This window comes from Lepidochelys kempii, chromosome 18 (genome assembly GCF_965140265.1).
Source record: "Lepidochelys kempii isolate rLepKem1 chromosome 18, rLepKem1.hap2, whole genome shotgun sequence".
NCBI classification, from domain to species: domain Eukaryota; kingdom Metazoa; phylum Chordata; order Testudines; family Cheloniidae; genus Lepidochelys; species Lepidochelys kempii.
Window position 1 is genome coordinate 5,413,090 of NC_133273.1, and position 27,438 is coordinate 5,440,527.

Here is a 27,438-nt window from a genome sequence, read left to right on the forward strand (position 1 = left end):
GTTCTAACTAGTGTTAAACACTTTCTCCCCTGCAGGCTGGATGACCTGTAAAAGGAATCTGTGAGTCAGTTTTTCCCTATTATATCAGAGGTGATATAAACCCTGTGTAAAGTGCTAGTTATAAACTGATGACTGTCCATCGTCTTATACTTTCCATGAATCCTTTCAATAAATGAGTAACTCGGCTCACTTCTTACATGCAGAAGCAGAGAGCAAAACCTGTAAACTGGATTTCCTGCTTCAGTATGAAGGTGTTTTCTCAGAGGCCTTTTCTGATACCAAGACCGTGCTGAAGAGACTGGATGAGTGCAGGGGAATTGAAGGGTCTCAGAGAGAGGTAGGTGGTTTGCCGGACAAGCAAGAGGCTTTTCCCCTTCCCTCACCCTTTTAATGGTCTCTGTGTAGGAAATCCCTTCCTGAAGTTTGCCAGAAATTCTAGTAAGTCAGGTGTATGTGTCTGTGTTCCTGAAAATTTTTGACCGCTGGTAGGCATCAGCCATAAGCTTTTGATTCCAAGATCCTCTCTCAGTAAAGTATGCTTGTTCTTCAGATGGACAACACAAAGCAACAGATCTACAAAACCAAACAGCAGGGAGATTGGAGTGGGCCTTTTGGAAACAGATTCTTGTGTCATGTTGCTTGAAGGACAACGCCCTTGAGAGAACGATGCCTGTGAGAGAAGCATGTGTGAAAGCAAGCTTGCTGGGGCATGTAATCCAGAGATTTAAATTTATGCCTGAAGGCACTTTCGTTTGTACCAGCTCTGGCCCCCGGAAGGGGCGGGGTTAAGGGGGTCAGAGCCAGCCCCAGCCCACCCTGTGAGGTAGGTCCCCCCCCCCCCCCGGGTAGCAGCAGCAGCCCGGGGCTCTGGGGGCTATTTAAAGGGCCCGGGGCTCCCCTCTTCTACCGCCCTGGTCCCTTAAATAGCCGCCGGAGCCCTGGGGAAGCGGCGGGGCTTCAAAGGCTATTTAAAGGACCGGGACGGTAGAAGCAGGGGAGCCGCGGGCCCTTTAAATAGCCCATGGAGCCCTGGGGTAGGGGGGGCTCCAGGGGCTATTTAAAGGGTCGGGGCTCCAGCTGCCTCTGCCGCCCCGGTCCTTTAAATAGCCACTGGAGCCCTGGAGTAGCGGCAGCGGGGCTCTAGCAGCTATTTAAAGGGCCCGGGCGGTAGAAGCAGGGGAACCCCAGGCCCTTTAAATAGGTGCCGGAGCCCTGCAGCCGCTACCCCAGGGCTCCAGCAGCGGGGCCCTGGAGGCAATTTAAAGGGCCTGGGGCTCCAGCCACTACTGGGAGCCCCAGGCCTTTTAAATTGCCCCCTGGGGAAGCTGGGCTGCCCTAGTACGGTGCACCGGCTCTTACCGGTACACCATACCGGGGCGAACCGGCTTACTTTCACCTCTGACTCTAGTCCTCACTAGTACTGGCTGCTTGCCTCCTGTTTGTGGTGTTCTCTTCAGGAACAGTATCAGTTTATTATTGTAAAGGACTGATATATGAAATGGGAAAATTAAACTTGGTATGATGGGGTATACAGACTCCTCACTTGCCAAGAAAGAGTTCATGAGAGCCTGTGGGCCCAGTCATCCTCACCCCTTTATACATGTGCAAGGTGTCAAGCCTGGAGGGAGGAGATAAAAGAGGAAAAGTCCAACTCAGTGGTGGGTGATTGGGAGAGGGAGTAGACCACTGGACAGGACTGGCAAGTCCCTGCAGAAACTAGTTTAGGACAGGACATTGGTAAATACTACTTTAAACTGGGGAAAATAAAATTGTTGTTTCAGTATACTAATGAAAATTACTGAAACATGTTTAGGATTTTGATAATAGTTTTGCAATAATGTGGGGTGTTTAATTTTATAAATAAAATAAAAAAGAGCCTTAACCTAAAGCTGTATGCTATTGCCTTGGCTACTTCAAACAGAAACAAAAACTTTTTAATCTAAGAATTCCTCTTCTTTGTTTAGCAATGAATATTACATGTTTGTTTAGCAAACAAAGAAGAGGAATTACCAGATTTAGAAGTTTCAGTTTCTGTTTGAAGTAAACTGCCAAACTAACTGTCTAGTCAAGGACTCCATGTCTTAATCTGGCTGGCTGGAGTTCAACTGCTCCCATTGGACTCAGTGAGTACGGTGACTCAAGTCAAAATATTTCAGCATGAGCAAAGATGGAAACCACTTTATAGAATCATAGAATATTAGCGTTGGAAGGGATCTCAGGAGATCATCTAGTCCAACCCCCTGCTCAAAGCAGGATCAATCCCCAATTAAATCATCCCAGCCAGGGCTTTGTCAAGCCTGACCTTAAAAACCTCAAAGGAAGGAGATTCCACCACCTCCCTAGGTAACGCATTCCAGTGCTTCATCACCCTCCTCGTAAAAAAGATTTTCCTAATATCCAACCTAAACCTCCCCCACCGCAACTTGAGACCATTACTCCTCGTTCTGTCATCTGCTACCACTGAGAACACTCTAGCTCCATCCTCTTTGGAACCCCCTTTCAGGTAGTTGAAAGCAGCTATCAAATCCCCCCTCATTCTTCTCTTCCGCAGACTAAACAATCCCAGTTCCCTCAGCCTCTCCTCAGAAGTCATGTGTTCCAGTCCCCTAATCATTTTTGTTGCCCTCCGCTGGACGCTTTCCAATTTTTCCACATCCTTCCTGTAGCGTGGGGTCCAAAACTGGACACAGTACTCCAGATGAGGCCTCACCAATGTCGAATAGAGGGGAATGATCACGTCCCTCGATCTGCTGGCAATGCCCCTACGTATACATCCCAAAATGACATTGGCCTTCTTGGCAACAAGGGCACACTGTTGACCCATATCCAACTTCTCATCCACTGTAACTCCTAGGTCCTTTTCTGCAGAACTGCTGCCAAGCCATTCGGTCCCTAGTCTGTAGCGGTGCATGGGATTCTTCCGTCCTAAGTGCAGGACTCTGCACTTGTCCTTGTTGAACCTCATCAGATTTCTTTTGTTCCAATCCTCTAATTTGTCTAGGGCGCTCTGTATCCTATCCCTACCCTCCAGCATATCTACCTCTCCTCCCAATTTAGTGTCAAATGCAAACTTGCTGAGGGTGCAATCCACGCCATCCTCCAGATCATTAATGAAGATATTGAACAAAACCGGCCCGAGGACCGATCCATGGGGCACTCCACTTGATACAGGCTGCCAACTAGACATGGAGCCATTGATCACTACCCGTTGAGCCTGATGATCTAGCCAGTTTTCTGTCCACCTTATAGTCCATTCATCCAGCCCATACTTCTTTAACTTGCTGGCAAGAATACTGTGTCAAAAGCTTTGCTAAAGTCAAGGAACAACACGTCCACTGCTTTCCCCTCATCCACAAAGCCAGTTATCTCGTCATAGAAGGCAATTAGATTAGTCAGGCATGACTTGCCCTTGGTGAATCCATGCGGACTGTTCCTGATCACTTTCCTCTCCTCTAAGTGCTTCAGAATTGATTCCTTGAGGATCTGCTCCATGATTTTTCCAGGGACTGAGGTGAGGCTGACTGGCCTGTAGTTCCCAGAATCCTCCTCTTTCCCTTTTTTAAAGATGGGCACTACATTAGCCTTTTTCCAGTCGTCCGGGACCTCCCCGATCGCCATGAGTTTTCAAAGATAATGGCCAATGGCTCTGCAATCACATCAGCCAACTCCTTTAGCACGCTCGGATTTAGCATCCGGCCCCATGGACTTGTGCTCATCCAGTTTTTCTAAATAGTCCTGACCACTTCTTTCTCCACAGAGGGCTGGTCACCTCCTCCCCATGCTGTGCTGTCCAGTGCTTGACCCAATTCAGGGCTATTCTGAGAAAGTTCACAAAGATAGCAAAGAGAGTCTTAGGTGCAGAAATTGCAAAGAAAAAGTGAGTGTAAAGGCAGACTGTATGAGGAAACATTTTGCAAAATGCAGTGGAAAGAACAAAGACACCAGAACTACTGACTTTGGCTAAACGTATGGGAGTTAGAATCAGACTCTGAGGATGAAAGTATTGATATTACTGCATTGTTATTGCCAAGAATATTAAAAAAAAAGCCAGGGCCAGGGCCATATCCAGGGCTATGTGTGGTTTGCTATCAGGGACCAGGAAAGCATTGAAGGACCTCCTGGCTGGTTGCTAGGACTGACTAGGGACCAAGCCTGGCGAGGGCTGCGGCAAGATAGTGTCTCCAGGGAGGAAGCCCTGGGGATACAGCCCCATACAAGGGCTGGACTACTTAAACACCACAGCCCAGGGAGGGCTAGAGAGACATGCCCAACCAGAAGGGGGCACTCATGAGAGGTGGGTGCCAACCCCGTTATGCCCCCTATGCATTGCCCAGCTGAGAGGGGGTGCGCCTGTGTGGAGCAGATTTTCATATTTCGCTGTGCTCAGTAAAGCCTCACAGTGGAACAGCTGCTCAGTTCTCTGCATCACGGATTTGTCCTGAGTCATGTTAGACTGTTATAGATGTGCATTACTCTGGCTCGTCGTTCCTGAGTACTTCTAACGAAGAAAGTTCCATTCTAAAAACAGTGGCTATTGGTGACTTTGCTCGATGCTCCTTTTGTGTGAAAGGACGTTTCATGTCCTGAACAGCGGCAGCCGAGCACCAGCCGCCATGTGAACTCAAAAAGCCACTGAACAAAGTGTGAGGTCAGTTCTAAAACAACAATACTATTATTTTCAAATCCTAGCGGATCTTAAACATAAAAAAGAAGCTTACAAGAAGTGGAAGGTTGGACATATGACCAGGGAAGAGTATAAAAATATTGCTCGGGCATGTAGGAATGTTATCAGGAGGGCCAAATCGCACCTGGAGCTGCAGCTAGCCAGAGATGTCAAGAGTAACAAGAAGGGTTTCTTCAGGTATGTTGGCAACAAGAAGAAAGCCAAGGAATGTGTGGGCCCCTTACTGAATGAGGGAGGCAACCTAGTGACAGAGGATGTGGAAAAAGCTAATGTACTCAATGCTTTTTTTGCCTCTGTTTTCACTAACAAGGTCAGCTCCCAGACTGCTGCGCTGGGCATCACAAAATGCGGAAGAGATGGCCAGCCCTCTGTGGAGATAGAGGCGGTTAGGGACTATTTAGAAAAGCTGGACGTGCACAAGTCCATGGGGCCGGACGAGTTGCATCCGAGAGTGCTGAAGGAATTGGCGGCTGTGATTGCAGAGCCACTGGCCATTATCTTTGAAAACTCGTGGCGAACCAGGGAAGTCCCGGATGACTGGAAAAAGGCTAATGTAGTGCCAATCTTTAAAAAAGGGAAGAAGGAAGATCCTGGGAACTACAGGCCAGTCAACCTCACCTCAGTCCCTGGAAAAATCATGGAGCAGGTCCTCAAAGAATCAATCCTGAAGCACTTGCATGAGAGGAAAGTGATCAGGAACAGCCAGCATGGATTCACCAAGGGAAGGTCATGCCTGACTAATCTAATCGCCTTTTATGATGAGATTACTGGTTCTGTGGATGAAGGGAAAGCAGTGGATGTATTGTTTCTTGACTTTAGCAAAGCTTTTGACACGGTCTCCCATAGTATTCTTGTCAGCAAGTTAAGGAAGTATGGGCTGGATGAATGCACTATAAGGTGGGTAGAAAGCTGGCTAGATTGTCGGGCTCAACGGCTAGTGATCAATGGCTCCATGTCTAGTTGGCAGCCGGTATCAAGTGGAGTGCCCCAAGGGTCGGTCCTGGGGCCGGTTTTATTCAATATCTTCATAAATGATCTGGAGGATGGTGTGGATTGCACTCTCAGCAAATTTACGGATGATACTAAACTGGGAGGAGTGGTAGATACGCTGGAGGGGAGGGATAGGATACAGAAGGACCTAGACCAATTGGAAGATTGGGCCAAAAGGAATCTGATGAGGTTCAATAAGGATAAGTGCAGGGTCCTGCACTTAGGACGGAAGAACCCAATGCACAGTTACAGACTAGGGACCGAATGGCTAGGCAGCAGTTCTGCGGAAAAGGACCTAGGGGTGACAGTGGACGAGAAGCTGGATATGAGTCAGCAGTGTGCTCTTGTTGCCAAGAAGGCCAATGGCATTTTGGGATGTATAAGTAGGGGCATAGCGAGCAGATCGAGGGACGTGATCGTTCCCCTCTATTCGACATTGGTGAGGCCTCATCTGGAGTACTGTGTCCAGTTTTGGGCCCCACACTTCAAGAAGGATGTGGATAAATTGGAGAGAGTCCAGCGAAGGGCAACAAAAATGATTAGGGGTCTGGAACACATGAGTTATGAGGAGAGGCTGAGGGAGCTGGGATTGTTTAGCCTGCAGAAGAGAAGAATGAGGGGGGATTTGATAGCTGCTTTCAACTACCTGAAAGGGGGTTCCAAAGAGGATGGCTCTAGACTGTTCTCAATGGTAGCAGATGACAGAACGAGGAGTAATGGTCTCAAGTTGCAGTGGGGGAGGTTTAGATTGGATATTAGGAAAAACTTTTTCACTAAGAGGGTGGTGAAACACTGGAATGCGTTACCTAGGGAGGTGGTAGAATCTCCTTCCTTAGAGGTTTTTAAGGTCAGGCTTGACAAAGCCCTGGCTGGGATGATTTAACTGGGAATTGGTCCTGCTTTGAGCAGGGGGTTGGACTAGATGACCTTCTGGGGTCCCTTCCAACCCTGATATTCTATGATTCTATGTATCTTTCTGTTTAGCTTTTCTTTCAAATTCATTTCCTTACTGTGGGCCCAGATGTGTTTCCGATGGAGCAGTTGCTAAGACAGTCTGTCCTGTTGCATAAAGTGTCCTCTTTACATTTTCCCATGTATGAGAGTAGGAGTCTTAACTATTTTTTAACAAGGATTACTTTTTCTGCTATGCATTCCACTGGCCTCAGTGGCATTCTGCCTTTCAATATGTGGCTACAGACCCACCCACCCATCCCAAATTTCCTGAGATGCTCCAGACTGCAATATTGTTCTCTTTCACATCCTGCAGGGTTGCTCTATGTAAACCTCCCTACTTCCTCCCACATATGATGGAATAAGGTATCACTATGACAGTATGACATGCTGTCCTGTGACAGTGTGACATAGCATCCTGTTATTAGGGCAGGTTTCCCCCTTTTTAAAACCCAAACCAACGTGTTTACTCATTGGAAAAATCTACATTACTGAGATACTAGGGAGAAGACCTTAACAGCTCAAAAGTCAGGATATTCAAAGTTCTTCTCCAAAGATCTCGGAGCGTTCTCAATCACAGGACTGTTGCCCTCAATGCCTCGAATTCTGGAGCTCTGTGAAAAGCAGTGCTTGTTGCAGCTGCACAAGTGCTATCTGGTGGCACTGAACATTCAGCATCCCAAGTTAGAGGAAGGAAGTGAAGCTCCCATTTCTTCTCTGCAGGAGAGAGCCCAGGAACCTGCCTGTTGCACCCCCTTAGGCCATGTCTGAGCACCTTCTCTCATGAAGTTTCTTGTACAGTTAGTTTCTATAGATTCGTTTGGTTTTCTAGATTCTTTCTGATTTTGGTCAGTTTTAGATTGTTTTACACACTCTGATGCCTTGCAGCTCGGCTCAGGGCCTGCACCGTGACTGAAGCTCTTTCAGACTTCTCTCTTAAGACAGGCTCTCCATTCTCTGTCCTGTTGCAGTTTGAATTCATTCTTTCATTCATCAGTTGGGATGCAGGACAAAGGGCTAAATATTGGGACAGTCCCAATTTTATCAAACTGCAGGGTCCCTCAAAGTGCAGAGCCTAGGGCGGTCGCCCCAAATCACCCTACCCAAGGGACAGCTCTGCCTACCAGAAAGAAGACTGAGAGGGGATCTGATCGTTTTTTATAAATACATTGGGGGAAGACACCAGTAAGGTAGAGACCTATTTAAGCTAAAGGAAGTTGTTCACACGAAAACAACTGGGGATAAACTGGCCATGAATAAATTTAGGCTGGACATCATAAGAAGATTTCCAACCATCAGAGGTGTGGGGCTCTGAAACAGCCTCCCAATAGAATCATAGCATTGTAGGACTGGAAGGGACCTCAAGAGGTCATCCAGTCCAATCCTCTACACTTGTAAGTATTTTCTTACTAAGTATTTTCTAGACCATCCCTGACAGGTGTTTGTCTAACCTGCTCTTAAAAATCTCCAGTGATGGAGATTCCTCAACCTCCTTAGGCAGCTTATTCCAGCGCTTAACTATCCTGACAGGCAGGAAGTTTTTCCTAATGTCCAACCTAAATCTCCCTTTCTGCAATTTAAGCCTATTGTTTCTTGTCCTATCTTCAGAGGTTAACGAGAGCAATTTACCTCTCCTTGTAATACCATTTTTTTTGTACTTGAAAACTTATGTCCTCCCTCAGTTTTCTCTTCAGACTAAACAAAGCCATTTTTTTCAGTTTTCTCTCATAGGTCATGTTTTCTAGACCTTTAATCATTTTTGTTGCTCTTCTCTGGACTCTCTCCACATCTTTGCTGAAATGTGGCACCCAGAACTGGACACGGTACTCCAGTTGAGGCCTAATCAGCTCAGAGTAGAGTGAAAGAATTACTTCTTGTGTCTTCGCAAAAAGAAAAGGAGTACTTGTGGCACCTTAGAGACTAGTACTCCTTTTCTTTTTGCGAATACAAACTAACATGGCTGCTACTCTGAAACCTGTTCTTGTGTCTTGCTTATAACACTCCTGCTAATACATCCCAGAATGATGTTTGCTTTTTTTTTTTTTGCAACAGCGTTACACTGTTGACTCATATTTAGCTTGTGATCCATTATGGCCCCAGATCCCTTTCTGTAGTACTCCTTCATAGAATCATAGAATATCAGGGTTGGAAGGGACCCCAGAAGGTCATCTAGTCCAACCCCCTGCTCAAAGCAGGACCAATTCCCAGTTAAATCAACCCAGCCAGGGCTTTGTCAAGCCTGACCTTAAAAACCTCTAAGGAAGGAGATTCTACCACCTCCCTAGGTAACGCATTCCAGTGTTTCACCACCCTCTTAGTGAAAAAGTTTTTCCTAATATCCAATCTAAACCTCCCCCACTGCAACTTGAGACCATTACTCCTCGTTCTGTCATCTGCTACCATTGAGAACAGTCTAGAGCCATCCTCTTTGGAACCCCCTTTCAGGTAGTTGAAAGCAGCTATCAAATCCCCCCTCATTCTTCTCTTCTGCAGGCTAAACAATCCCAGCTCCCTCAGCCTCTCCTCATAACTCATGTATTCCAGTCCCCTAATAATTTTTGTTGCCCTTCGCTGGACTCTCTCCAATTTATCCACATCCTTCTTGAAGTGTGGGGCCCAAAACTGGACACAGTACTCCAGATGAGGCCTCACCAATGTCGAAGTTTTCTCTCTTCCTAAGCAGTCGTTTCCCATTTGGTATGTGTGCAACTGATTGTTCTTTCCTAAGTGGAGTACTTTGTATTTGTCCTTATTGAACTTCATCCTATTTACTTCAGACCATTTCTCCAGTTTGTCCAGATCATTTTGAATTTTAATCTTATCCTCCAAAGTACGTGCAACCCCTCCCAGCTTGGTATCATTCACAAACTTTATAAATGTACTCTCTATGCCAAGTAGTGGTGACAAACAACCTAGTTAGTTTTAAGATAGTGTTTGATAAATTTATGAGTGGGATTGTTTAACATGGTTGCCTTCTATGATGCGGGGCGAAGGTTGGGGGCAAGGCTTGATGGCCCAAGGGATCCTTTCTGGCCCAGTCTCTTATGTCCTGAATCTCATGCTTCAGGCCTTCAGCTAGTTTCCCCTAATGGTCAGGAAGGAAACTTTTCCCTCCCTGAGATAGTCTTATTTTATTTTTCTCTTTTTCATCTGAAGGTTTAGAGATGGCTGTGGCTGGAGATGGGATGCTGTATGGTGTGGGCCAGTGCTCTGAATTGGTACAGAGTATTCTTTCTCAGCTGCATGGTGGTGGGTCTTGCTCACATGTTCAGGGTAAAACTGATTTCCATTCTGGGAGCTGGGAAGGAATTTTCTCCCAGGTCAGATTAGCAGGGACCTTTGAGCACAAGAAGTGGGGGTGTTTCTCCTTTCTCTGCAGCATGTAGTGCAGGTCATTTGCTAGGTTTACCTGGGTATATCTCACCAAATTAATTCCCTGCCAGTCCTGGGGCCTCAGTCATTGGTGCACTCTGGTCCCACCTGTTCTCTGCCTGTGGCATACAATAGTTTAGTCTCCAGAGGGCTGTAATAATTTGGTCCAGTCTGCATTGTTGGGCTTGGTGTGGGGATGGCTAGGTGGGATTTGATGACATGTGCCATGCAGGAGGTCAGACTACATGATCTTCTGGCCTTGAACTCTATGACTCTAAGGCCACTTCTACACTACCCGCCGAATCCGTGGGTAGTGATCGATCTATCGGGGATCGATTTATCACATCTAGTGTAGACGCGATAAATCAATACCTGATCGCTCTGCTGTCGACTCCGGAACTCCACCAGGGCGAGAGGTGGAAGCGGAGTCGATGGGGGAGTGGTGGCCGTCAATCCCGTGCTGTGAGGATGTGAAGTAAGTGATTCTAAGTCGATCTAAGATATGTCGACTTCAGCTACGCTATTCTCGTAGCTGAAGTTACGTATCTTAGATCGATTCCCCCCCCCCCATAGTGTAGACCAGGCTTAAGTGGCTGCAGAGGTCTGAGGGGAGACTGATTCAGAGGAGAAACCATGAGCTGGAGGTCCAAGAGAGGAGACTTGGAATCCTGGAAGGACTCTGTCCCACATAACAAAGACCACTCAAGAATGTTGAGGAAACTGAGGCAGGGAATGGCATACATATTTTGAATGGCTCTGTATATCTCTTGTACTGTCGAAAGTGAAGAGTGATTGTTTTAGATATCCTTCACAAAGACTGTCTCTTTACTTCAATTATCATGTGTCTTTGAAAGGGTAAACTTTAAACCAGAGCGCTCACAAGGGTGGAGTTCTGGGAAGGGTGAGAGAGGTGTGACGGGTTCAAAACTGGTCTTGGGTCCTACAGCAGCTTCCATGAAGAGTCTGTGCCCAGGGAGTAAGTCCGGAGGCTAAAGAAGAAGAGGGCCTGGAGCCTACTCAGACCAAAGGGGATCTTTAAAAAGCACCTGGGCCCAGCATGTGGGTCCTAAAACACCAGCTGGATGAGTGTCCAGCAAGGGAGCATGATCAGGGCAGTGATAGCAGGTAATAGCCATTTTGGAGCCACTGGAGCATACTCGGAGAAGAGCAGTAACCAGGTGTGCAGGGAGCGCCTCTTTCTGCTTCACACTGCTTCATGCTGGCTACTGCTGTTAAGTCCTCCGGTCTAGGGGAGCTTTCCAACTTTTCAGAGCCTCTTTTGTGAGTAACTCTTCTCTGCTGGCAAGTGAAATATGTGTATTTTTAATAACGTGTCAAGAGAGGGCAAGCAGACTCTGTACCATAGCTGGTAATTTTATGGCGATTTTGCAAGGATGCCCATTAAATCGTAGGCAACACTGGCTTTTCAGCTCCTCAGGTTTCAGCAGTGGTTTGCCTTGGACATGGCCGGCAATTTCTCTGTTCCTTAAGCATTTCGTATTCTTTAGCTTTTTGGACCTTTTCCTCATCCATGAAGGGGTACCTGGTTCTTTACAGTGGACACATGGCACTTCTAGGAAGGTGGCTACACTATGCTCACATTTTCCCTCTATGGTACCACTTCATTATTTCCTGGCACATCCAGTTAAGGTGTATAAAGTCACAGGGTTTCTTCCTTAAGTAATCTTTTGGCTCATGGCTCAGTGGACCCATTCTCTTAAATCCATGAGAAATCTTAGGCCAGGTCTACATTAATACTTATTTTGGTATAACTTACATTGCTCAGGGGTGTGAATAAGCCACCCCCAAGCTACATAAGTTACACTGACCTGAGAGTCAGCATAGAGTGTCTTCACTAGACACACTACAGTGTCTGCGCTGATGTAGCACTTCTAGTGTAGACTAGCCCTTAGTTTCTCCAGTTTTGACTCTACAGTCTCTGCTTCTGGGGATGGAAAATATAGACATGCCCTTGATGAGTTACTTTTCTCTTTAGGGCAGAGGTGGGCCAAGTTTTTGGCCTCAGGGCCACATCTGGGTATAAAAATTGTATGGCGGGCAATGAATGCTAACGAAATTGGGTGTCGGGGTGTGGGAGGGGGTGCGGGATCTGGGGTGGCACCAGAAAGGATGAGTTCAGGATGTGTGAGGGCGCTCTGAGGTGTGGGGGGTGGGGTGTGAGGGCTCTGGCTGGGGGTGTGGGCTCTGGGGTAGGGCTGGGGATGGGGGTTTTGGGGTGCAGGAGGGTGCTCCGGGCTGGGACTGAGGGGTTTGGAGGGCAGGAGTGGGCTCTGGGCTGCGGCGGGGAGGGCACGGGCTCTGCCTGGGGGTGCAGGCTCTGGGGTAGGGCTGGGGTTTGGGGTGCAGGAGGGTGCTTTGGGCTGGGACTGAGGGGTTCGGAGGGCAGGAGGGGGATTAGGGCTGGGGCAGGGGGTTGGGACACAGGGGGGTGGGGGCTCAAGAGTGCAGGCTCCTGGCAGCGCTTACCTCAAGCAGCTCCCAGAAGCAGCAGCATGTCCCTCCTCTGGCTCCTATGCCAATGGTTCCCAGCCAATGGGAAATGCGGGGTGCGGTGCTTGAGGGAGGGGCAGCATGCAGAGAGCCCCCTGGCTGGCCCTACATGTCGGAGCTGGAGGGGGGACATCATGCCGCTGCTTCTGGGAGCTGTGCAGCAAGCTTCCAATCCTGCTCCCCGGCTGGCGTGCCGGAGTGGGGCAAGCCCTTGACCCTGCTCCCCAGTGGGAGCTCAAGGGCCAGCTTAAAAGACCTGACAGGCTGGATGCAGTCTGTGGGCCGTAGTTTGTCCACCCTTGATTTAGTGAGATCTGAGGTTTTTTGGTTAGAATCTCTCTGTGTACCTCTCGTATAAACTATTCCTATATAATTTGGTTCTGGGCTCGCTGAAAACTGCTTGGAAATGAGAAGGAGACTAAAATTGCAGTAATTTGGGGAAGCATGGAAGAGCTTTGCTGGTGTCAAATCTTATCTTCCTGTGCTGTCTTAGAGAAACTCAATTCAAATTATTGCACAGCTCATTTGTTCCATTTACTGCTAGGTTCAGATGAAGCGAAAGGAGTGTTGATTTTTCCATGTAAAGTAAATGTCACTGTGCTTGTGGATCATTTCCATTATATATGAGCCTGCCCAATTATTGCTCTCCTTTTGCAAAAGCAGGAATTTTTGAACAAAGTTATGAGGGAGTAAACTCCTTTATCCTCTGCATCCTGAATATTGGGCAATTGGCTGAAACTTTACTTTCTTTACTAAAGGCAGTGCTAGAGAAATGCTCTCTGTTGCTGGAAAAAGGATCCTGAAGTTCTGGTCTATGACAAGGCCTTTGTCCCTGGTTTTAGTTTGTCAGTTAATTGACATTTTGTGGGCTGAGGTTGAGATGGGACTTCTCTAGCGACATCACCGTTGTTTAAGGATCCACTTGTCAGTTGTCCATGAGAATGCATGTTAGAAAAACAAAAAGACCTCTGGTATCTGAATTGGCAGCGTTGGAATCGGAGTGCACATTTTCTCTATGACTTCTGTGTGCATCATGACATTTTAATTAACTTTATAATTTGGTTATAACCTGCTTGTTTTTTCTATGGTTCAGATATGTAAAACTAGTTCCTGTGCCATCCATGCTGATAACAATTCTGTCTGTATTGAGAGGGGAAGGTTCTGTGAGTCTTTTACTTTTGCTTCAGTGTGTGCACTTCAAAAATTGTTCACTAAAAAAACAACTTCCTTTCACAGAGGATTGATCATTATGTCTCTGAATTTTCCCAGCAGAAACCTTCCTTTTATAGATGGTAAGCCTTGTGTTGCAGGAGACTTTACAGCAATGCTCAGCTAGAACTCTGTGTACAGCCTGTCTCTGAGAGAATATAAATGGGATTGAATTATGGAATCAGCAACTACCTTGTTTAGGGATGACTTTGTTAACCAAATATACCTTGGAGGGGGTGTGGTAGAGTGTGATGAGGGAAGTTCTACATTGAGCATGACCCTTATATCTTGTAGTTTTCCTGAGTTCCAAGGATCCATTCTGCTGTCCCTCAGATAATCACTTTCTCTGTGAAAGTGCTGTGCAGGAGCAAATCACGCAGTAATGGAGTCACGTGAGTTGCTCTGTAGCTAAGGTGTGCTCGGTATCCTGTTCTAAACTCTGGTGTGTGGTTTTTTGGGGTTTTTTGTTTTTATCACATCTCATCATAACTTTTGAGAAAATGCCCTTTTGACTTTCATTAGGTTAAGTAATCAAGCCATTTTGCAGATAGTGCAGCTGATTTTAGAGAGTACTGCTTACTGCCCCAGCTAACTCTCATAAATGTGTCAAGATTTGTCTTTCAGGAGAAGTACACGCAACCTGACTAATAACAAGACTCGGTTTAAAACCAAGGAAGTTATTAATGTTGATGCATGTTGTTGCTGTAGTACTAGTTACTAGCTGACCAAATTCAGATTTAAATAGGAATTCCAGCAGCACTTGTAAGGAATTCCTAGGGAATTTATAAGTTCTGCAGTTTCTCTTGCATGAGTTTCTGTTAAAACTCACTGGACCAACTGTTGTGTGCAGTGTTGTTTGTCATATTGGTCCCAGGAGAAGGGTTTTATGAGCATTCTAAACAATGCTGGAAAAGCACCAACTCTCTGATGCAGATGGGGTGTTTGGGAACTTAGTGTTTTATTCAGAAAAATTGGTTTGATGTGTTCAAGGCTCTTTACAATGAAAAGGGTTTAAAACATTAATTTATAATAAGTGAAAGCTTAGATTCCATCTAAATGTGATATTTCTTAAGCTTTTCCAGGACCTGAGGCATTTTTAAAGTTTCATAGCCAATAATTGTAAGATGCACTATTGAGTCTTCCCCCAAAATGCTGGAAGGTTCTAGTTCTCATGGAGGGCTGTGTCTGAGAGAGGCTGTTCTAGAAACACTGAGAACAGTGGGATTCTTCATCTTCAGAACACCCATCCTAACAAGTCCCAAACAAATTGGAAAAACATTCATCAATATAGAGACAAGGTGGGTGAGATAATATCTTTTATTGAACCAATTTCTGTTGGTGAGAGATAGAAGCTTTCAAGCCACACCTTGACCAGTTCCTTAGCATATGTGCTAACTACTTATGCTAAACAATATGTTGTATCTTGCATTTTTCTGTGATGCTTGGAGTACCTTTCCCAGATCTGTGACTCAAAATCTTGTCTCTCTCACCAACAGAAACTGGTCCAATAAAAGATATTACCTGGCCCACCTTGTCTGTCTGATATCCTGGGACCTACACAGCTACAAGTGCACTGCATTCTCCAAAGTAGTCCATTGAGAAAGACCTGCAATTGGGAGCTTGGGTTAGCTATTCTCTTTACCTTTTAAAAAAAAATTACGAACAATGCTACTTACTTTCTCATATAAGCAGTGAAAGTCTGATCCTGGGAAAGTGTTGAGCACTCTCAACTCCCATTCACTTAAGTGGAAGTTGAATGTGCTCTGCATCTCACAGCATCAGGCCCTTAAAGAAAGGGGCCGGGTGTGCAACACCAGAGAATTTACTAGGTCTGGTTATCAACTTTTTATTCCAAAATGCTCTTCACATTAAAGATCTTTAAGTCAATACTCCAAACATGTCTGCATCACCATTCTTCCCACAGGTCCTTTATAACGGAACCCTTGATGTCCATGTTCCTCTCTTTGGCAGTAAAAATGCCATTAGAAGGGTAAGAGCTGGGGCTCATGCAGCTCTCCCTCTGTGGCTCATGCAGCTCTCCCTCTTTGCAGTAGCTCATTGCATTGTCACACAGTACTAATACATGAGCATTTATACCTGTTACAAAAAGCAAGTACACCATCCCCGATGGGGCCTAAAGCAGTTATCTTCAGTCTTTTTACCATAGAAATGAAAGTGACTATGATAGCAGAAAATGGCCATTCTCCCTGGAGCTGGGCTATGCGCTCAACTTCAAAGGTACTTTTGTAACATCCCTGGAGTCTTTAATAAAGGATGCAAAAAGAAAAGGAGTACTTGTGGCACCTTAGAGACTAACCAAAGGATGCCTGCTCTGAAGGGATGCCTTCTCTCCTTGAGAGTGAGACAGCTTGTGTCTTAAGGGGCGGTATTTACAACATTAATGGGCTCTAAGGAATGGCCATGAGAGCTCCAGCTTATTTTTTTCCCCTGTTCTATCCCTGATTAATAGGTTCCCTAGCAGCACAAGCACATCCACCCTATTGTGCTGGTGTGGGACATAGTGATAGACTTTAGAACCCCACATTCTGATCTTACCACTACCAGCTGAAGCTCTGTGTGCTTGGCATTGCTGAACATCAGGCACCAAACCTTTTTCGGTGTGGTGTGCCTGGTTTTCTGACTTGAGGTCAAAGGTTCCCAGATAGTCTTGCTTAAAAAAAACTTCCCTCTCTCCATGCACACAAGTGACCTCCTTGTTTTGCAGTGAAACCTAGTATTCCCCACTCCGGCCTTGAGTTGTCAAAACTGCTTTGAATGTGTTTTATTAGGTACCTCAGCACTGTTGGAATCTGGCTCATGCACAGGCTCCTGAAGAGATGTATTCAGGCCTGAAATAGGGCCACTTGCCAGCTGCAATTTGTCAGACTGACAATAAATATAAAAGCTGGTCAAGTAGGCTTGTCGTTCTCCTTCCTGAAGGCTTATGGGTGAATTTAAAAGTGTTCTTGTAGCTGATACAGAATTTGATGTGGTTGGAGAGATGAATGTGCCCCTCCACTGGGCACCTCACCAGTCGGTGGGCTGAAGGACTCTGCTGAGCTAGGGGCTGTGGGTGGCTGACCTTTTGTGTACGTCCGCACAGGGCAGTTAACTGTGTTACTAACCCCGGCTAGCATTTTCCTGTTGTCTTACAGATGCTAGTAGCATGCTTGGAAGACACCAAAGAACAGTCAGCGTTCAAGAGCTTGCTCAGCAAAGTGAGGGATGAGCAGAGTCTGGATGCTGAGACTGTTGTGTCTGTACTGAAGCTGTTCCGAAACACACATCCCAAGATAAAAGCAGCACTGCTAGAGAGAGAGCAGGACAGTGGAGAGACCCTGCAGCAAACAGGTAGGAGGGCAGGCACACCCATGGGCATGAGAACAGCTCTTCACCGGGTCTTCCAAAACCCTTCTGCCGCTCTCCCAGCACTCTTTATTCAGGCATGCGGATTTCATTTCACTCAGGCCCTAGCTCTCTGTTGTGTGTGATATAGCCACAAATGCTAACCGAGATCTCCACGCTTTTCGGAGCAGGATTTTGCATTTCCACTCTGACTGCCTGCAGTGGAGCAATCTCAGAAATTTCTTTGCCCTTCACTCACTTTAGGTCTAAATCAATGGCTAGGTGGCCAGCGTGGGCCAGTTCTCTGACTGTGCCTCAGGATTGACTGTTCCTTTCTTATTTGTGTTTGACACAAAGCAGTGGCCTCGCAAACCTGTCATTAACCTCCAGTTTGCTTTGCGGCTTTGTGCTCTGTTAGATAAGTGAGACATTTTTCTTTCATAGAGTTTAAAGAGAATAGTGAAGTGTTTTTCTCTGCTACTTATGCTCAGGATAAGCTTTACTATTCACTTAGATCTTTCTCTCACTGGAAAATCTCTTGCTGTCACTTTTTTCAAACATGACTTATTTTTTCTCTTGCATTTCCAAATCTTTCTTCCTCAGGGAGCACAGAAGAGGGAAAGACCCTGTCTGCTCTATTACTGGAATACAGGGAAGAGCTGATTCAGAGCGTAACACAGCTGAGCCCCATCACAGAGTTCCTAGAAACAGGAGAGGAGGGATTCCTGACTGGCTTGGAGAAGCGGGTAACAAATCTGAAATAAGGAAAGCTCTGTATGTGTGAGGTGTACATGTGGTTCCACAGCACTTATCACATGATTTGCCAGGTCACAGTTGCTTCCCTGGGCTGGTAACTACCTTATTTACCCTGCATAGCATGGAATAGAAATAGTTCAGGTCCTCCCATTAACTTTCTAATTGAACCATGTGAATATGAGAGCTGAATTGCAAAGGCTCATCACTGAGATGAGCACTCCCAGTCCCAGGTCTATGTACCGAATGCCCCACTGGCCAAGCTGGGGGAGGGGAGGCAACTAGTGTTCTTTATAAGTTCTGTGAAAGTCCACTGTAGTGAACCCAGAGAGCAATGCACTACCACAGGGCTGTGAAGGTCAGGTCAGGAAATTAAAACACCAGTGCTGAATACCCACACCCCAGCCTAATTAGTAGGCATGTCATTCTGTATATGTTTGTCTCAGTTGTTAAGTTATCTTTCAGGTAACTCTCCAGAGCTTTTGGTTTACTTAAACTGGAAAAACAGTTGTTCATACGTGTAAAACATCGCCATATGCAGAACATCCTCTTCTCAATTTTTGATATTCAGTGTTAGGATATAGATATTCAGGCCTGTCTGCAAAGGCCTGTACTTTAAGAATTTAGGGGTATTCTTATCACTTGGCTAGTTCTAGAGGTATAAAAGAGAGAATCAAAATCACTGTCTGCTGGTGTAAGGGCCTTCTCTTACTGTGACAGTTTGAGGCCCTGTTCTTAGGCTAAGGCCTTTGGCTAAGCAGCAGAGGCAGCCATAAGCTAGGAAGCGAACAGTCACATCCTCACATTCCAAACTAGTCACATTGAAATAAGGTGCTATTGGGCTGTCAGGCACTATCAGGACAGGATTGTATTCCTATCACCTCCAGAGAAAGGGAAGTACCTAGAAAATGTAAAAGGAAACTTAGTTTGATAGCATCCTGTCTGGCAAGAACTCACTTATCAATAGCTAGGATGTGAAATCCTCACTTCTGTATTGTTTTGTCATTATAGTTCCCACTTTGCTATTGTTTATTGGCATGGTCTCTGTCTGGTTCTGTGATTGTTTCTGTCTGCTGTATAATTAATTTTGCTGGGTGTAAACTAATTAAGGTGGTGGGTATAATTGGTTAGCTAATCATGTTACAATATGTTAGGATTGGTTAGTTAAATTTCAGTAGAATGATTGGTTAAGGTATAGCTAAGAATATTACTATATAAATTAGGGGCAAACAGGAAGTAAGTTGGGATTCGAAAATAAGGAAAAAGGAACTTGTATTTTAGCTTGCTGGAAGTTCACCCCAATAAACATCGAATTGTTTGCACCTTCGGACTTCGGGTATTGTTGCTCTCTGTTCATGCGAGAAGGACCAGGGAAGTGGGAGAGTGAAGGAATAAGCTCTCTAACATTCAGCATAGTTGAAATTTACTAATTGCAACTCTTAGTATTTCCTGGTGGATTAGCAGTGCTCACCTGTGAGTGACTGCATTGTGCACACAGACTGGCCTAGCCTAAAGGACCTTCTGTTTTATACAGTTTAGCACTTTCTGCATTGTTTGGGGAAGGCTGTTTACAATCCATCTACGTACACCAAAACTCTGAATTCTCTTGTGTGTGACCTGTGATATATTTGGTAAAGGTGCCTGCAACCTCATTTCTGTTGCAGTTAGTTGGGCCTGTTTGTTGCCCTATGACACAGTATTGCAATGAATAGAGAGTATCCGTGAGGCCATTGGTGGGAATGAAGCCTGCTTTCTGTGTGAGTGGGTTTGACTTGAGGCCACAGCACCTGAGCTGAGAATCTCTGTTCTTACCTATGATAGTCTCTTAAATTACTGTTTGTTACAGGCTCCTTTTATTAACTGCTCCCAGCAAAATGTCTCTGAGCATGAACTGTGCTGCCAGCCATTCTAGAAGGCCAGAGAAGGTGCTATTATCAGAATCCCAAGTTTACCCCTCCTGGCTTTAGAGATTAGCCCAATGTTTGGTAAACTTCCTCCATTGAAGGAGACATGATTAAATGGGAGTGGGTACATGAGAAGGAAGGGTCACACAAAGCAGTGAGCATCCACCACAGGTATTACAAAGCCTGAGGCACAGATGCTCCAAGAGGTTGCATGGATCTGAGCTCTTGGTCCTTGATGCTGCATCAGGAGTGTAGATCTGTATGCATTAAGAGCAAGTGGAGCTAGCTGAAATTTTTCAATTTTTTTTTTTTGAAAAAACATCTTTTTTTGAAATCTTAAGTACTCCCCCAAAAATTCTGTTGTTTTTTTTTCTTTGTAGTGGTGTTTTATTTATGAAATTGTGAAATGTAATGCAGACTTCTTCGTTGAGTGATGTCCCTATGGGTGCCCCGAGCTATAATCGGAGATTTATGTTAGCAGTGCCTAGTTGGGTTGCACATATGCGGTCCCCGTCTTGTGCTGCTTTAGGCAGTTAACTGGCGTTGTGCGACCAACTGTCCTTAGTTCCTTCTTTACCGCCATTGGCTGTGAGTCAGTTCACTTAGCAGTGCCTCAGAGCTTATTTAGTGTAGAATAACCCCAGTTAGTTCTAATACTATTAGAAATAGTCAACCTGTTTTCATTTGTTTTGTCCCTGTTTATTCCCCCTCCCTCCCCAAAATCCTATTTCCTGACTAGAAGTAGGTTTTCGTTGAACCTTTACTCCCAGTTCTCCCTTCATGGGGGGGACGAAGCTCTCCTCTCAGGGGCATGCCCTGTTCCCCTGGCTTTAAACGCTGCCTCACCTGTAAGGCTATCGATACCAGTGTTGGACAGAACACATCCCTCAAAAGTGTTCGCACTGCCATAAGTTAACAACCAGGACCAGGAAAGCCAGGAACTTGTAACTAAAATTACTCCTAATGGAGAAGTCCCTCAGGCCAGCATCTGAGCTGGAAGCAAGGACACCCACCCCCTGCCTTCCCCCCACACACACACCCCAGACACAAATCACCTATGGCAACCTCTGACAGAGGCTCTTCTACTAAGGCTCAGACAACAGACCACTCAACTGTAAAGGCGACTAATAAGCATCCTGCGGCTTCGCCAACTCGGGAAACGGCCAAGAAAAGGCGTTCCCCGCACCAGCATGCTCAGACTGTACCTACCACACCATAAGCCTCTACAGCTGAGGTAGCAGCACCCTCCGGTTCCATGGGTACAGCGAGAGCTAAAGACTCTAAATGAGTCAGCTCTGACACAGTAGTAAGGAGAAAATGAAACCCCCATGCTTCTGCACCACCGAAGCCAACCTGGCACCCAGCAGTTCCCCGCTAATGCAAGCCATGCTGCTACCTACTGGTGATATACTGCAGCTGGCGTGCGTGCCCGTCCCGACACAATCAGCAGCACCAACCGCTACGGCCCCCGTGGCACCGCCACAGTCGGTACTGAATCAGTTCTAGCTACAAAAGGATTTGACGGTCTCTTCAATGCCTGAATTACCCATCTTCGGCACCAGCGGTCCCCCAGCCCGCTCAGTACCAAGTCACCTTTCCACTACGCCTCAGTCAGCTCCTCCCCCCTTTCAAGCGACGACGATGATGATGATAATGGAGAGATTTATTTCTCCCAACACTCTTTTCCCATTCACAATCCGGCAGGGCATGCCCCATCACACAGAGGATATCATGCCGAGGCCAAAGAACCTCAGTGGTACAAGTACCCATGGATGACACCCATGCCACCTCCACCACAATGGTCATATTGGACACCACGAATGACACATCCCTCTTACCACTGCAAACCTCCCAGTCCATGGTACCGGGACCATCTCAGCCCCCTGAGGAGGTGCCTGCAGAACAGGATGAACCCTGTGACTAGGATGTTGAACCTACCCTCCACTTTTCTTCATCTTCTCCTGATGACACCATCATCCCCTCCGCCTGCCTCTTCCCCCCCAAATAAAACATTGGGGACGACTTTAAACAATTTTGAAGACCTCTATAGGAGGGTTGCAAGCTCCTTGGACATCTCACTGGAAGAAATCCAAGAAACACAACACAAACTTCTTGACATTCTATTGACCTCATCTAAAATCTCCCTACCCATGAATGAATCTATCATGGAACCAGTTAGACTGATTTGGCAGACTCCTCCAGCAACCATTCCACCAACTTGTAAGAGCTCTGACAGAAAATATTATGTGCCATTGAAGGGCACAGAATTCCATTTTTCCCACCCCACATCAAATTCTTTGGTTGTTGATGCAGTCAACAAACAGGGCAGACAACCATTCCCCAAAAATACATCATATGACAAGGACTGGAAGAGGCTTGACCTCTTCGGCCGCAAGGCTTATTCTTTGGTGACTCTCCGTCTTCAAATTGCCAACTATGAAGCACTACTTAGAAAATATGACCACACAAATTATGTAAAATTAGCAGACTGTATTGAATTTCTCCCCAAGGAGAAAAAAGAACAATTTAGATCACTCACCTCTGAAGGACAGCTGATTGCCAGAATGGCTTTGCAGGCTGCTTTGGACTCTGCAGATATGGCAGCCCGGTCTACAGCTAAGGTGATAGTCAGGAGGAGAGCTTCTTGGTTGCATCTCTCTGGAGAAGCCAGAGAGGTGCAATTGACACTGAAGATTTTCCATTAATAGACCTAAATTCTTTGCAGCCAAAACTGATGAGTCTTTACATACTCTCAAGGGCAACTCTCAAATCCCTGGGTATTTATACCCCTAGGAACACGAGAAGACAGAGCAAATATTACAATCCACAAAAGTTCCAATCTACACCATATACACAATCAAACAGGCAGTACGAACCTCAGGGTTGTAAACAAAGGTCTTTAAGGAGACAACAGTCTCCACCACAAGCTGCCACGTCCACCAACCATCCTCTAGACAGCAAGTTCGATGTGTTGGTCGAGGGCCCGAGAACGCTACATCTTTCAACGCTGGAACCCTTTCCCATCTCAGACCTTCTCAGACCGTCTTATCCCATACTACCCAGACTTGCAGTCCATCACAACAGACGGATGTGTATTGGAGATAATCAAGATCAGATACTCCATCCCATTTACTTCCATCCACCCTCCCTCTCTATCCTCCTTAAGGGACTCCTCTCACAAACATCTACTGTAACAAGAGGCTGCCCATCTCTTGCATCTAGGAGCAGTAGAACTGGTACCATCAAAATAGCAAGGGAAGGGTTTCTATTCATGTTGTTTTCTCTCAGAAAAAAAAGAGGATGGAGACTCATTCTCGATCTCAGACTTCTCAACAATTTCGTAAAAACCCAACACTTCAAGATGGTCACGCTAGCCTCCATAATCCCGGCGTTAGAAAAGGGGGACTGGTCCTCTAGGATGTGTATTTTCATATAATCATCCATACCTCATGTCGGCAGTTTCTTTGGTTGGCAATAGGACAGGATCACTTCCAATACAAGTTCCTTCCTTTTGGCCTATCCACTGCCCCTCGAGTTTCTTCAAAGGACCTTGCTGTTGTGGCTGCCTGCCTATGCAGAAAAGGAATTATGATATTCCCATACTTGGACGATTGTCTGCTCAAAGCACCGACACAACAAGCGGCACTAGATGCCACAGCTGTAGCTCACGAAAGCTCATGCTCAAATAAATTGGTTAGTCTCTAAGGTGCCACAAGTACTCCTTTTCTTTTTGCGAATACAGACTAACACGGCTGTTACTCTGAGAACAGACACTCACGCTCTTTACGAGGTTAGGCCTCCAGATAAATGCACAAAAGTCTACACTGAAACCAGTGCAAGAAATTAAGTTCATTGGAGCGTACCTCAATTCTCCCGAGGCAATGGCCTCTCTACCACAACAACAATTCCTCACCTTAACCCACCTGATTTCCATGGTACAAATCAGTCCTCAAGTCACTGCCAAGACATGCCTGCAACTACTAGGCCACATGGCCTCCACAACGTATGTCGTCAGGCATGCAAGACTCCACATGAGGTGCCCACAAGCCTGGTTCCAATTGGCTTATGTCCTCCACAGATACAATATAAACAAGTGCCTCACAATATCAAACAAGGTAAAAGAGTCTCTACTCTGGTGGACTCAACCAGACAATGTCTGCCTAGGTATGCCATTCACACAAACTCCCCCAATGATGACCATCACGATAGATTCTTCACTTCTGGGCTGGGGAGCACATTTACACCCGCATTCTATCCAGGGCCACTGGTCCCCAATGCAAATTCTTCTGCACATAAATCTTCTAGAATGGAGAAGTGTTCGCAATGCTTGCTCCCAGTTCTTATTGATCATCAAAGGCAAGACCATACAGATCCTCACGGACAATGTGGCTTGCATGTTTTATATAAACAGACAAGGGGGAGCACAATCACACTCCCTCTGTGTAGAAGCCATAAGACTCTGGCAGTGGTGCATCAGACACAATATCCACATTACAGCACAATATCTACCTGGCTGCCAGAACACTATGGCAGATACATGAAGCAGGAATTTCTTCCAGGACCACAAGTGGGAACTGGACACACACGTTCTCCAGAACATCTTCAAGAATTGGGGATTCCCTATGATAGACCTGATTACAATGGCACAAAACACCAAATGCCCACTGTTCTGCTCCAGGGCAGGACTCGGTCACCGCTTTCTGGGTAACGCTTCCTTGTGAAGTGGAAAGCTCCTCTCCTTTACATAATTTGATAACATGATTTTGGCAATTAATTGATCTTTAACTATTCATGATAAATAGGACCAATGGCCTGTGATGGGATGTTAGAAGGGGTGGGATCTGAGTTACTACAGAGAATTCTTTCCTGGGTATCTGGCTGGTGAATCTTGCCCACATGCTCAGGGTTCAGCTGATCGCCATATTTGGGGTTGGGAAGGAATTTTCCTCCAGGGCAGATTGGAAGAGGCCCTGGGGGTTTTTCGCCTTCCTCTGCAGTATGGGGCACAGGTCACTTGCTGGAGGATTCTCTGCACCTTGAAGTCCTTAAACCATGATTTGAGGACTTCAATAGCTCAGACATAGGTGAGCGGTTTATTGCAGGAGTGGGTGGGTGGGATTTGGTGGCCTGCATTGTGGAGGAGGTCAGACTAGATTATCATAATTGTCCCTTCTGACCTTAATATCTATGAATCGACACGCGTTTCCCCCAGCCCTCCTCCTAACTCCGGTGAGCCACAAGATCAGACATGAAAACACCAGGGTAATTCTGATTAGCCCGCATATGGCCTTGCCAAACTTTCATAGAATATCAGGGTTGGAAGGGACCCCTGAAGGTCATCTAGTCCAACCCCCTGCTCGAAGCAGGACCAATTCCCAGTTAAATCATCCCAGCCAGGGCTTTGTCAAGCCTGACCTTAAAAACCTCTAAGGAAGGAGATTCTACCACCTCCCTAGGTAACGCATTCCAGTGTTTCACCACCCTCTTAGTGAAAAAGTTTTTCCTAATATCCAATCTAAACCTCCCCCACTGCAACTTGAACTTTGTACCCTTACCTTCTCAAACTCTTGGTATGCCCACCACAGACACTCCCGCTTCTGCCTCGTCTTCTGTCTCAGAACACAGGTCACATTCTTCATCCGGATCCCCAAAGACTCCATCTCAAAGCGTGGCTACTCAGTGGCTGAAGGGATCTGAAATAAGGTATTTGAATGAAGTACAAAACACTTCGCTACATAGCTGCAGAACAAACACCCGCACCACCTACCTATACAAATGGAAACAATTTGATGCATGGCGCCAACAAAAATGAACTGCAGCAATTTCAGCCCCTTTGCCACTAATACTGGACTACTTATTACAACTTAAAAAGTTGGTTCTTTCCATGAGCTTGATTGCAGTGCATCTCTCCGCTATCACAGCGTTTCACGACAAGGTAGACGAATTATCTATATTTGCTCACCCACTCACCAAAAGGTTCCTCAAAGGCCTCAACAACTTCTACCCTGAAGTGAGAAAAGTTACCCCACAATGGGACCTTAATCTAATCTAGTCCTTCAAATACTCACCTGCCCTCCATTTGAACGCAGGATGACATGCTTTTTGTTGCATCTTTTCTTATGGCGATTACATCTGCCAAATGGATGGGAGAATTGGGCACTCTCATGGCAGACCCACCATACACAGTCTTTTTCAAAGATAGTTTCCCTCGTGAGATTTTGCCTAAAATTGCCTCATCTTTTCACCTCAATCAACCTATCCACCTACCGATATTCTACCCCAAGCCCCACGAGGCTAGATGGCAGTCCAGACTACATACCTTGGATGTACGCAGGGCAATAGCCTTCTATGTAGACAAAACAAAAGCCTTTTGTAAGTCTCCAAAACTGTTTATTTCAATCACTGAACGATCGAAAGGGAATGCCATATCCACACAGAGGCTATCCAAATGGATTTCGAATTGCATAAAACTGTTACCATCAGCATGTCCAACAACCCCATTTGGGGATTCTCATTCGTTCCACCATGGCCTTATCAACCCCCAGAGCATTCCTTAACAATGTTCCCATTACAGAAATCTGTAAGACTACAACCTGGGCCTCAGTCCATGCATTTACTCAACATTATGCTTTAGAACAACATGCAACCTCCGCTACCCTGTTTGGACTCTCTGTACTCTCATCTGCTATGACTTCAACTCTGAAGCCCCTTCCACCTACCGGAGGGCAGAAGAAGAAAAAGAGAAAGTTACTCACCTTGTGCAGTAACATAAGTTCTTCGAGATGTGTCCCCCTGTGGGTGCTCCACTACCCTCCCTCTTCCCCTGTACTTCGGAGTTTCACACTAGTGCTCTGTAGTAGAGAAGGAACAGAGAGGGGGTTGGTCGCATGGCGCCAATTAGCCTTCTGAAGTGGTGTGAGATGGGGACCACGCATGTGTGACTCAACCGGGCACTGCTACCATAAATCTCCAATTATGAGGTCAGGGGCAGACAAACACCTAAAGTGGAGCACCCACACGGACACAGATCTCAAAGAACCTATGTTTATGCAAAAGGTGAGTAACTCTCTCTTCTTTTTTTTTTTTTTTTTTTTCCCCCACAATGCTGATTCACCCCAAGAGCAGTTCCATCCTGTGCATTGAATGAGGCAGGGGTCCCATGGAAACAATAGTATGTGATCTTGTAATTAAAAGCTATCATAATGCATACAGACAAGGGGGCTGGATTAAGGTTGCATGTGCAACCTTAACTGTGGCATTTCCTAGCTTGTGAGAGCTTGACTTTTCAATCCTTATATTCTTTTAACGTAACTTTTTGATGCAGTTTCCTAATTTAAAAAACAGATTGAAAAAATGCAAATTCCATCATGTAGAACCATGCTGACCCCCAGGCTGTGTCATTAGCAGGGTCTGGACCCTTTACAGTCACAGCACAGATCTACAACTTGAGCTAACAGAGTAATTGGTAGCAGTAGCAGAAGGAGATGAAACACACTTTTCCAGTGGGTTTCACAACTATTTGCTGACAGCAGAGCAATGTAGAGTCTGCTGTTTGTAAAGGGTTTTCTTGCATAGTGTCCATGCTAGCCTGTGTTTGGAATGTGGTATCTGTTATTCCTTGTGAAAAGACCATCTCTTCTGCTACTGCCTGTATTCGAGAAGTGCAATCTTGTATTCAGAGTGTGTTTTTAATCTTGTGCTAAGTATTTGTTATACCAT

At 45.9% G+C, this 27,438-nt stretch overlaps 1 protein-coding gene across 5 annotated transcripts in view; it reads left to right on the forward strand.

Moving 5' to 3' along the window:
* ZBTB40 (zinc finger and BTB domain containing 40) overlaps nucleotides 1–27,438 on the forward strand; it is a 76,878-nt gene that overhangs the window by 13,318 nt on the left and 36,122 nt on the right. For 4 of the 5 annotated variants that reach the window (XM_073317231.1, XM_073317234.1, XM_073317236.1 and 1 more), the window contains exons 3-5: nucleotides 204–337; nucleotides 16,852–17,068; nucleotides 17,666–17,808. In XM_073317231.1, coding sequence (XP_073173332.1) covers nucleotides 204–337; nucleotides 16,852–17,068; nucleotides 17,666–17,808 — 494 coding nt within the window. The remainder of the gene's footprint in view (nucleotides 1–203; nucleotides 338–16,851; nucleotides 17,069–17,665; nucleotides 17,809–27,438) is intronic. The other variant, XM_073317232.1, reaches the window with a different exon arrangement.